General features: G+C 37.2%; 2 protein-coding genes across 3 annotated transcripts; both read left to right on the top strand.

Moving 5' to 3' along the window:
- Positions 1-1,482: 1,482 nt before the first annotated feature.
- On the top strand, positions 1,483-10,314 carry LOC137958980 (sec1 family domain-containing protein MIP3). Of its 2 annotated transcripts, XM_068806220.1 has the most exons (7): positions 1,483-1,654; positions 3,587-3,730; positions 6,373-6,525; positions 6,886-7,413; positions 8,149-9,642; positions 9,726-9,794; positions 9,991-10,314. In XM_068806220.1, the coding sequence occupies exons 1-7, from the start codon at positions 1,607-1,609 to the stop codon at positions 10,117-10,119; spliced, it is 2,565 nt and encodes an 854-aa protein (XP_068662321.1). In that variant the 5' UTR covers positions 1,483-1,606; the 3' UTR covers positions 10,120-10,314. The 2 variants fall into 2 exon arrangements, with proteins under 2 accessions (XP_068662321.1, XP_068662322.1); XM_068806221.1 differs by lacking the exons at positions 1,483-1,654; positions 3,587-3,730 and adding an exon at positions 5,696-6,025.
- A 630-nt stretch (positions 10,315-10,944) lies between these two features.
- LOC137959044 (major strawberry allergen Fra a 1.08-like) lies at positions 10,945-11,825 on the top strand. Its single transcript, XM_068806317.1, has 2 exons — positions 10,945-11,208; positions 11,318-11,825. Exons 1-2 carry the CDS (start codon positions 11,028-11,030, stop codon positions 11,617-11,619), a joined length of 483 nt encoding a protein of 160 aa, XP_068662418.1. The 5' UTR covers positions 10,945-11,027; the 3' UTR covers positions 11,620-11,825.
- Positions 11,826-12,292: the final 467 nt, after the last annotated feature.

Raw genomic sequence — 12,292 nt, 5'->3', positions numbered from 1 at the left:
GGGAAAAATGAAGAAATTAAACGAGATAATAGAAAAACCAGATCTTACAAATTCTTTACCTATTTTTTTTTTTTTTTTTGAGGTCTTGGCTAGAGTATCTGGTTTGCTACTTAAAAAATCTCTTTGTGGGTCTAGGCTAGAGCGCCCTCTCTATTGCAATGAAAATCACAAGCGTTTAAGTCGTTAATGTCCTTGTATGGGCACACATTAGAATTTGGACTTTGTGAGATTTTTTCATGTAAATGACATTTGGCAAATATTAAAGTCTAAGGTACAAACACTTTGGGAGTAGATAAATAATCTCAGTTAAGATTATGAACTACTATAAAATTTGGAATGTTCCTTGTGTATTTTGCGTTGAACTTTAATAATTACATAAACTTGTAAACATATCATTCTATTAAAGTAGAATTACATAGGGTTTGAGATCAAGAGGTTCAAATTTGAATCAGTATTTGCAAAACCTATTAACTCCCCCTAGTGTTCCATATTCCTTATTCTTAATCCCTAATCTTACTCTTTAGATAAAATTACATAAAAATATTAAAATTTAAGTAAAGGAAAACAAAATGCACAAAGAAATTTATGTGGTTCAGTTCTAGAAGCATAATTTGTGGATGGAAAGAGGGAAATGAATAAGATATATAACTTTTACATCAATTGTTTTTCTATTTATAAGACAAAGAAGAAATAATTAGAACCCTTAATCATGAACCTAAATTCCCTTAATTTCGTGGAATTAATTTCTTCATTGAAATTTATTTAAATATTCGATAATTTTTTGGCAATCAATACAAATCAATTTATTACACCACGAAAAAAAAGGTATTTAGCAGCAAAAAATTTCGTTGCTAAACCTAATAGGAAATGCCTACAAAACCTTTATATGTTGGAAAATTCTGCCTACCCTCAAGCATCCACCTAGTTTTTACTGATGCAATTTGGAAAATATTACTCATTATCGACAAAAAACTTCCATCAACAATTAGAGTTTTATCGGCATATTTTTCATTAGAAAAACAATCAATTTTTTGAAGTTGTTTACGTTGTTGTACTCAGAATCCGATATTCTTGCATGCCAATAAACAATCTTTTCCAAATGATTCAAAAGGCTAGTAGTATTGAATTTATCATCAATATAAATGATCCATCATTGATTTTAAATAAGTCAATTTTTTTAATCTAATTAGGTTTACATGTTTAATATCATATGAACAAGGTAAAATGATGAAAGCTAATATTGTAATTCATGTGATTTGAATGGTAAAATATTTAGACTGAGAGAAAATTGATCAAATTAAGGGTTTGTTTATGTCAATTAGGAAATCTAAGCAAAAAGTGTACAAGGTAAAAATTTTATTTACCTAAGTCACATGGTAATGGGTGGAGTATGCTTTTCAACTTATGTTTTAGCATCTACTTTATGAAATATTACTTAGTATTATTTTTCCTGATTCTTTATATCCTGGATTAAATTTCTGTAGACGCGATAGTTTATTTCCCTTTCCGATCTCCGTTGGTCGATTGATCGATCTAGTTGTCGATGCCTTCAAACAGATCAACACTGTACTACTGGTTTGAATTCTGAAAAGCTGTGCATACAAAGATGGCCTCCGTTGATGTCGTCAAATCGTGTTTAGATTCCTTTCATCAAGTAAGCTGGCGGGTTTTTTGTTCCATCTCCATGAGTTCGAATCTTATTCTTTTTATTAGTATTTCGTTTTGCATTTTAGTTTTTTATTGTTCTGAGGGTTTGTTATCCTGTTTAACTGGTTCTCATTGAAATGATTTTGTCCAATTCGAGTGTTGAGTCAAATTTGTCTATTGAAACGATTCTACTGCTTTTAGGGCTCTTTTCTATTTCAGAGTTTCTTCTTTAAATATTCTTATGCATTTCCACATTGAGTTGAGTGATGTCCAAAATGCTATACCATAGTAGACACAATTTTAAAATGTGGTTTTTTATTAACAATTTGAAAACTCCTGGGGAGGTACAATCATTCAATGAACTTGCGAGGAGTACTGACATATTTTACTAGAGATAATGTTGCTTTACGGGGTTCTGGTTGTTAGAATGTAGCAGTACCTCTAGATGATTGTGGACTTCCCAAAACATAAATTTCTAGAATAGCTTTGTTACATACAAGTGTATGTTAAAGTTGGGCCTAAGTTCATCCCAAAATGATTAGCTGAAGTTAATAAGCACAAGATCTTTCTAATCCAGAATCTATGTGTTTTTTAAAGAAAATTGAGAAAATAGTAGTCATTTAGAAAAAAGGCCAAGAGGGGAAGTACAAGTTGTGAGTTCCTCCTCCAGTGATTCAGTTGAAACTAAATTTTGATGGCAGCTCCTGGGGAAATTCAGGCCATGCTAGTAGGGGAGGATTCATCAGGGACTTTTTAGCTAGTATCCTCCTTTTTTTATCCTACACCCTCTGGTCTGTGCGATGCCACAGTGGCTTAGTTGAGAGCCCTCCTCTAGGGCCTTCAACTCTTTGCCAGCGGCTTCTCCTCCCCCACTCATTTCTGAAGGGGACTCATTTATAATCATTAACTATTCCAGTGGGAACAAGAAACCACCAGACATATCTTTGGTGTATTTATTAGGATGAAATAGAGAATAGTTCTAATAACCTAAGTATTACATGACTTCATACCCATTGGTGCACCAACCGCATCACCAATGGGTTGGAAAGTGAAGGGGTCACCTGCAACACCTTGTTTTTGGGTCAGCCCTCACTCTTTAATGTTCTGCTGTTTTTGCCCCTGCCTATGGCTGTTTTCCTGCTTTTGTCTTTGTACCTCATTTGGAACTATTCTTAACAAGGTAAAGGGATAGCCGGAGAAAATTGTTGCAATCTACTCCCCGTCTGCCATTTCTATAGATACCAGCTGCTAAGCCTTAGCTTTGCTAACCTTTTCATGTGTTGTTAAGAATAGATGAAAAAATCCCCTTTTATTTTCTCCTTCTCTGGTTACTCTAGTGCATCTTTTACTATGGCGACTTAACTTTCAGGCTTTGGTCTTTCAGCCATTATTGGTATAACAGAATTATAGAATTGTGGGATCTGTACAAGGTTGAAGCTTGGAAAAGAGCAATGGTCATACATGCACTATCCTTGTTTAGCTTCATCAGTGGTGTCTATGCATCAAGTCAATAATCTGTTTGATTGGTAGAAAAGACGGCAACGAAACCAGACTTATGTTAGAAAAGCATGTGATTCTTCTTTGGTGCTCATCTTGTTTGCAAAACTTGGTCTCCTCTCTCTTGAAATTAATTGTTTTTTTGGTAGAGACTTTGAAGTAGCTTTCTCATGAGGGTGTTCCATCACTATCTATTGTGTTTGAACAATTTTAGCTCTATAACTATGCAGTAGTGAGACCATGACTTTCTTGGAAACTTCTCCATGTTTTTGTAGCTCTTGCTTCTACTTTACCATCCTCAGGGTGAAAATGGCCTGAATCTTATGTGCTCATTTACATATTTATGTTTCAAAGTCATCTTTAATAATCAGGCAATTTTTTAATTGGTATTTATAAAGTGTTTAACTCTGTCTGCACTAATCTAATCTGTTTTTCTTCCTAGGTATCAGACGAAGTTTTAGATGCTGTTCTCTATGTAGATGCTGGTTGTTTAGAGGCCTTTCAGTTTCTTGGTGTGCTCCCACTTTTACTGGAACTTGGGGCTCGTTCTGTTTGTAGTTTGGAAGATGTGTCATCTCTTGATACTGTAAGTCAATGATGCAAGATTAAACAGATGCTTGTTGCATATATGATGTCAAATTTGTCAAATCATTCAACTTACTGACAATGTTACTTGACAAGAAAGCTATTTTATTTTTTACTTTAAGTGTTGATAGGCAAAGTCTTGTTAGTTTTTCATTATCATTATAGTTTTAAGCATGTCAAATTATTTCAATTTCATCCCTACCTTAAAGGTTACAGCTCAGGAAAACCAACACTGATTAGAAAATGTTTCAGATCCTGGCTAGATTACTAGTTGAAAACTTTCTGTCCTAGACTAGATTGGAATGTCTGTATTCTCTTGTGCGGTGGCCGATGGGCTGCCCTTGGGTTTAACAAGTGCTATTGTGTTCTGATCTGGAGGAATTGGAGGGATATTTATTTCTCTCTATAATCTCTTCTCAACCACATACTGCATGGGATCCCCTTCCTGTTGATTCTTTGAAGTTGAAATTGTTGGGTGTTCGTGGCAGCCCAGTCCTGCGGGTATGGTGTCAGGAATATCCTGTGTCCTTCTTGGCCCCCCTTACTGAAGCTGATAATGTGGCCTTGCTTCATGTTGTGGGATCTAGAAAAGTAATATCAGCAACTCCCTGATTGTTTAAGGTGAGTCTTAAATAGTGTTGGTGTAAGGATAGCAGATATCCTCCAGGACATTATCTTGGATCATTTAAGGTAAACCAGGACATTGTTCAATCTCTATTTCTCTGTTTGGAGGTGCATTTCCACTCTGTGAACAAGGCTGTGGATTCTATTGCTAGAGGGGATGGAACATTTACACTTGCTTTCTGTAAACCTTTTTCTTTTCTTCTGGTTTTGCAGCCACTTTTATGGATGTGTTCTTGCGATCTGGCAGCGCTTCTGTTGTATCCTCTTTTATTTCTAATAAAATTGCTTGCTATTTCTCAAAAATTTAGACCTCTCAAACTACAAATGCTTTCCCTCTCTTGTGATCATGCACTGTGAATTAAGATTTTTATGCACACTGTATCAACATCTTTGTAACAGCTTGACTTTGTTTTAGGTTCTTTTTTAGGTCAAATCATTTGAGCGTTGTTTGAATTAACTAGTTAGAGACCTTAAGTTAATGAAATTTAAATTTAAGGATAGATGTTCAGTTTGCTGTGTCAAAAAACACAACAAATTGAAAAGTGCTTCCTGAATGTAATTCCCTGGCACTTCAACATCTCATGTAGTTCACAGTCAACTCCCAATTCCAGACAAGTGAAAGGAAATGAACTGCATAACACTACCACGACAGATTCAGAGATCAGGTTCAAATACTGTTGTAAGAACGGGATAAGAGTGGCCAATGAAACCGGTTCTAACTATAAAAAGGGTTTTATTTGGTTCATAGAATGGGCAGAACTCTTTTCTGTAGAAAACTGGCTTAAATGGTTGGCCGGATTAATTGGAAACCAGTCCAAATCTGGTTAGCAAATGTTCACTCTTTTATCTGAACTTTAAATTTAAAAAATATTGAAGTGTAGCATAAAAGTGAGGTGCTAATTAAAAAATAATAAAGTAAAAGTCAGAGGAGCAGACTTGAACTTGTGGTTCTCACAAGAAAGTCAAGGTTTTTACAGTCAGGCTATGAAAAATAAGTATAAGCATACAAATATTTTAAGTAAGATTCATAGAAAAGCATTAGCTAGATATTATCATATCCTACTGGTTCAACCTATGGCCTAATCTGGTTGAACCAGAACTGGCCATGTCACTGTTTCCATAGCAGCCAGCCATGTTGAACTGGGTCAAATTGGAGCTGGGTCTTAAACATGTAGAGCAGTTTTTCTGCTGAAAACAAGTTAACCTGGTGAGATGGTCTGACTCTACCAATTACTGAGCCTGGTTCCCCCTTCTTTTGGCAGTATCACAATACTGAAGGTGCTTCCTGGAGCAGGTACTCTTACCAATCTGAGAGGATGTTACCGACAGAGGTTGCATGCAAATAGAAGAAGAGCCAAAGCAGAATTTGGGACTAAAAAGGGATGGGGCCTTGGCTCAAGTCACATGGGTGGGTTTCTAGTGTGAGATATTGGGTTCAAGTCTTACAAGTGGTATTGAGTGTATTGTGCATGTGTAATGTACATTGAAAAAAAAAAGACTTGAAAAAAGCAGAAACCAAAAAGAGAAAGCAGACAGTTGGATTCTATTGCTGACAGAGGGTGGTCTGTGTATGGTTGAGATGGTTGGCTGTTTGGCCAGGAGTAAAGTTGTACTAAGAAGAATACAACTGCCTAGGGTGTTGCTGTGTCATGGGCATCACTGATTGGGAAAGGTGAGGAATAAAAGAAGATGATGGTAATAAAGTTACCATTTTTCTCTTACTTACAGTCACACAAGTTATGATTTCTCTAGGAAATCTACTGTTTAGATCAAGTTTATAATCTTGTTGTCCTTCGGAATACCTTGGAATTGAAGACTTGAGTTGCCAAAGTTCTGCATTTAATCATGAGGAGATTCTATCATTTTTTACTTTACTAGTCTTCTCTCATCACTTTCTATGCATACTATTTCATTAATCTACTATCTGTTGTGGTTGTTTGTCAGGTTTGGAATATAATTTAAATGGTGTTACTCTTTCTACTCAAATGATTGTTGCCTTTCTGTTTTTACTGGATATAGGTTGGCACCAGGAACTCCACTACTATGCTTCCAGCTACAAAGATCGTAGTCTTTACATCACGTCTTCTAAGTGATGCACATCGGTATATTTTACGTTGCCTGACCACGAATCGAAATGTTCTTTGTTGCACCATATTTACTTCTATCTCTGAGGTACTTGCTTTTTTTTAAAAAAAATTCTTGTCCCCTATTGGTCCTTGCTTGATTAATCAGTTTTGTTTATAGTATAATTGATGCTTTTGCAATATATATATATATATATATATATATATATATATATATATATATATATATTTGTATATATAGATACATATACATATTATTTATTTAAATGGTACGATATGATCAAAAGAGAAAACTCTGAATGCTTCCTCTTCATATCCTGCTTCCTTGAAACCTTTCAGAGTATTTTTCTCTGACTCGTAATTCCTGTAATGGAAAACATATGGGAACAATATTAGTAATTATTGTTACTTGAGTCTTGTCACCATACTTGCTCTTGTGAAATCACAGATAGCACATTCTGCATATATTGATTCACCTCTTGGTCCTGATGCATTTCATGAGTACAAGTCCCTCCTCCTCCAAGATTATGAAGAGCTTATTAAAAAATATGAATGTAAGGATCATGGTTCTTTGCAACCTGACAAACCTCAAGAATCTGAGGAATACAAAGATCACCAGAAGAGGTCAGTGATGGATGAAGCAGGTTGGTCTCACCTGGCTACAAGAGAAGATGAGATTTATGGTCCTGGTTCCCCATCTGTGGGAAGATATCTTGAAGAGGCTAATATGGGTCATAGAGCACAAGGGATGGTTGTATCTGTCCAGCATTTCCCAATGATCTTGTCTCCTCTTTCACGAAATGTCTTTGTTTTACCTTCAGAGGGGGCAATCTCCGAAGCTTGTTTATCAAATGTACATGATACTTCAATTAGTCCTGGGCTTCCTCCTGTTCTTACAAGCATGCAGTCTGAAAGTGAAGATAGTTCTCCTGGTGCAATTTTAACAGCACATTTTCTCTATCATCTGGCTGCGAAGGTAATTCTACTCCAACTAAGTCTTTCCCTTTTTAGGGTGGTGATATACATTGGGCTACATGTGCACATGGACTCGTTTCTTTTTCTTGCTCTTGCATGCTATCTGGCTTTAACAATGAGAATTTGCATATTGGGAGAATGTGCAGTTTATCACATGTTAGGCTATTATTTAAGAGTAGCCACTTCAAATTCACGATTTGACCTATTCATCTAGGACTAGAGATGCAAATGAGTGGACCACATCAATCTGGCATTATTTGAACTATTAATTAATGATCAATAACCACCATTAAAACGTGGTAAACTAAAAATACGATGTAATTAATGAATGAAAATTATATTCATTAGGCACTGATGTCATTCTGATATTGTTCGAGGAAAATTGTCATTCTTAGTTCTCATGTTTTGTGGATCAAAATTGAGCACAATCTTTTTTGTCCAAATTTTTGGACCTTGCATATGAGGCAATGATTCTAAAATTAGTTTAACCCTCAATTTTGGTTTTGTAGGTTAATAGACTATTGACTGTTGGATTGACATAATCATTGGCACATACGGAATTCACAAGCTCCTTATATACTAGGTGTAAATAGGTTGAGAAAAAAAAATCCAGTGGTCTTTTTACTATGTTTTGCATCATTGTTTTATTTTTTTGTGAGTGTTATACATCTTAAAGAACTTAATACTTATTTTGTTTCTTTAATTAATGTATATGTTATCTTTCAAAAACATATAGATGGATTTGAAGTTGGAGATTTTCTCTTTGGGTGTTCTGTCAAAAAGCATCGGCAAGATCATGATGGACATGTCAACTCTCTATGACGTTGGTCGCCGTAATAAAAGATCAGCTGGTTTGTTACTAATTGATCGCACACTTGATCTCATGACTCCATGCTCCCATGGAGACTCCCTTGTTGATCGGATCCTATCATCTTTGCCACGCAGGGAAAGATCCACGCCTTCTGCCCGCTCGAAATCACCACTCCCAAAAAAACATGCCCCCCCTGATAATCTGCAGCGAACCCCACTCGATGTCCATATACCTCTTGACAATATTTTTAATAAGGAACCTGCAAGTCTATTGGATAGCATGTCAGCTTTTGTGTCTGGCTGGGTTTCTACAAAGTCAGATACTGGATCAGATAAATGCAAAAAAATTGGCAGCACTGCTTTAGGCTCAGTAAGTGGTTCCCTTGTTTGCACTGACCACTATCTTGGAGCACCTTATTTGGAAGCTATACTTGATAGGAACACAAAAGATGGGGCTCTGCTGATAAAAAAGTGGCTCCAGGAAACTCTAAGAAAGGAGGAAATGACTATGGATGTGAAATCTCGACTTGGTTCAGTTCATACTTCAGAGTTGCATGCGATGGTTAAAATGTTGTCTTCAAGTGAAACCTCTTTGATGAGGAACAAAGGGATATTTCAGCTGGCATCGGCTGCAGTAGTCGCTCTTAGTGACCCTCATTCTTCCCGCTGGGATGCATTTGTTAGTGCGGAGAGGATGCTGCGGTTAAGTGCTGGAGACACCAGTCAAAGTCTTTTGGGTCAAATTCATGATCTCATCAATAAGAGCATTTTAATGGGACCTTACACCTGCAAGAACAGAGGTGAATCTCCTCAAGGAGGTCTCCTTTCATTTCAGGATGCACTTATTCTAGCAGCTATAGGATATATTTTGGCTGGTGAAAGTTTTCCAACCTCTGGTTCTGGTGGGCCCTTCTCTTGGGAAGAAGAGCATGCTCTGAAAGAAGCTATGGTTGATGCCCTAATTGAAAATCCCCCAGTGACAAAGTTTAGATTTCTAAATGGCATAGAGGAGGAACTTGAAGTCAATTTTAAGAAGAAGTGCAAGGAGACATCCTCTGATCAATTGACAAACGAAGACTTTGACGATCAGTGGGGTAGCTGGGATGATGAAGAGGCAGATTTCAACAACACCCAAGTGTATGGAGATGCGCAGCTGAAGTTGGAACTACGCGATAGGGTAGATCACCTTTTCAAGTTCTTTCACAAATTGTCCTGTATAAGAAGGAGAATCCCAGCTTTCAGAGAAGGGATACTCTCTTCAGATAGTAGCATGCTGAACAACACTTACCTAAATAAGGGATTTCTATTCAAACTTCTCACAATGTTGTTGGGAGACTATGAGATTCCTGGATTGGAGTACCATTCTTCAGCAGTAGGGCGGTTTTTTAAAAGTGGTTTTGGAAGATTTGGGATTGGACAGGTTAGATGGAAAATTAATTAGCTTTTTAATGTTATACTTAGTTTTTAGCATATGCTTTATCAGGAATATCATAAAATTTTCAGGCTAAACCAAAGTTGGCTGATCAAAATGTTCTCCTGGTTTTCGTTGTGGGAGGAATCAATTGCCTAGAGGTCTGAACTTCTCAACATTTTACAGTTTTCAGTACTAAGCTAGTCTCTCTTGTTGGAGAAGAACATTTCTATTGTTCAGACATAAAAACATGCTTATTTTACATTCTATGTCTGTGTTTTCTATTTAGTCATTAAGTAAATGATCCCAGAGTTTGCTAACCTCATATTGACATTTGAAGGCCATATTTTTTTACAGGTACGGGAAGCTATGGAGTCAGTGACACAAAGTGAAAGGCAAGATATTGAGTTGATTCTAGGTGGTACAACTCTTCTTACTTCACTTGACATGTTTAATTTAATGTTAGATTCCTCTAGTTTCTTCTAATATAATAGACCATTTTTTTTGTAAATTTTCATGTACTATATGATTAGTGGAAAGCTTATCATGTTTAGATGTCATCAAAGACCCTGATGAAATCTTTCCATTTCAAGCACTGCTTTAGAACCGACTTTCATTTGGGTTTTAAAGCTAGCTAAAGATGAGACGTTATTAGTGTTTAAAAAAGCTCTTGGGTCTTGATATATCCACGAATATATTCCTTTTTGTCTCGATGCGAGATTAAAGACCTTATTTTATTCCTTCGTGACTTCATCAAAGATGTAGACAATTTATGTTCCAGCCACTTAAGGATCGTCATAATCTAATCCCTGATAAGCACCTGAGTTTCATTCATCTTTGTCTTATAACCGGATACAGCCAAGCTTTCTGCAAATATGAGAAAGAAATGTTAGGGGTGGGACCTCCCCCCTCCTTGCCATAACTGACATGTCCTCGAACAAGTAACAAGAGCATGTGAGCACCCATCAATCAGTTCACAATCCTTCTAGAAGGACAGGCCATCGGCTTCATGCTTTTTCTAAATTGAAAAACACAACCAGTTCTATATACATTTTCGTGTAAAAGCTAAGTTAATAATTATGGCAAAGGAAACAGCCAAGAGAATAAAAGAAAATGGAAAGCAGCAGGGGCCAGTCACGAATGAACAGACTCGTCTGCTTTCTGCAAGTGTAAGAGATAATTGAAGCCCGTGAAACTGCCTCAATTGACGTTAAAATTTTAAAATGTCTCCGTAGATTGTTTTGGTTCTGTATTAAAATGGAGATGAAGGCGAGACTGTGATACTCAGTGATCTATAAATACCACTCTCCCCTTGCTCTTCTCTCATCAAAACCCACTGAGTCTTCTTCTTCGAGTCTACTTCCAGTTTTTCTCATCACACCCAGTTTGAGAAAATGGTTGCTGGCAGCTACACTGCGGTGTCCGTCTCTCCGGTCGCCCCCGCCAGGTTATGGAAGGCTTCTGCTGAGGCGCCGAACTTGCTTCCTAAGCTCATGCCCGATGTCGTGACCAGTATTGAGCTCCTGGAAGGAGACGGTGGAGTCGGTAGTGTCAAGCAATTCAACTTCGGTGAAGGTAATCATGGGTTTAATTGGTTTTGATTTGTAGTGTTCAGTTATCATCATCATAGTTTAACATGCGGAGCAGCTAATGATATCCTGTTTCTGGGCTTCGACAAATGCAGCTCTGAAAGATGTTAAATATGTGAAGGATCGGATCGATGTGTTGGATCATGAGAACTACATCTACAAGTATACCATCTTGGAAGGAGGGCAACTGGGGACCAAACTGAAATCAACAGCCATTGAGGTTAAAATGGAGCCTACCAGTGAGGGCGGCACGAAGACCATACTGAAGTTGGACTATGAAACCCTTGGCAACACCCCTCTGAGCGACGAAGAGCTTAAGAAGATGGTTGCAAACGTTCAAGGCATGTCCAAGGCGATTGAGGACCATCTCCAGGCAAACCCGGATCTATTTGCTTAAGAAGTTGGGACCAGCAGAGCGATTGCACGAGAGCTGATATATGGTGCATCCCTCTTTGATGTTCTGTGTCTGTCTGAGTGGAGAGCTTTTGTAAATGCTTTATCTTGCAAGGGGTTTGCTGAGAAGATATAGGATCGAAATAATGTAATATCTGCTCTTCCCTACTGGATTTGACATCAATAAAGATGTTTTTATGAGTAAAAAAACCAATGACAGTATTGAAGTCAAGAAAACTGTCCGTTAATGGAGACTGGGGAGGGGAAGATTAATGGTCACAATCTTTTAATTTCCCTTAACAAACCCTTCATAGAGAGGCAGCTGCTTGTAGTTCATTAACCAAACCAAAATTTATAGTTCAGAAAAGAAAATAAATCAAACCCAAATTTAAGCAACTCCATCTGCAATATGGCAAGGATATGATCTTGAGCAGCTCCAGGAAACATTTGATAATGACGATGACTCAAGTAGAGACATCTGCTCCAAATTTTTACTACTGCAAGTTGATGCCCAGTTACTTGACTGAGGCCAATCCTTCCCAATAAAGGTTTCTGGCTCTCGAAATAGTAAATCAGAATAGTTTAGATGTGCTTTTTGGCAGTATGAAAAACTATCTTTTATCTGTCAACTATGAGTCTACAAGGATGCATACAAGTTTCTTAAGGGTCTGCTGCCA

This window comes from Aristolochia californica, unplaced genomic scaffold, assembly GCF_029961685.1.
Source record: "Aristolochia californica isolate CCGP_79_NKW_82.1479 unplaced genomic scaffold, dmAriCali1.0.hap1 SCAF_3, whole genome shotgun sequence".
NCBI classification, from domain to species: Eukaryota; Viridiplantae; Streptophyta; class Magnoliopsida; order Piperales; family Aristolochiaceae; genus Aristolochia; species Aristolochia californica.
The sequence above is the reverse complement of the archived record's forward strand: the minus strand, read 5'-3'. Positions and strand labels throughout refer to the sequence as shown.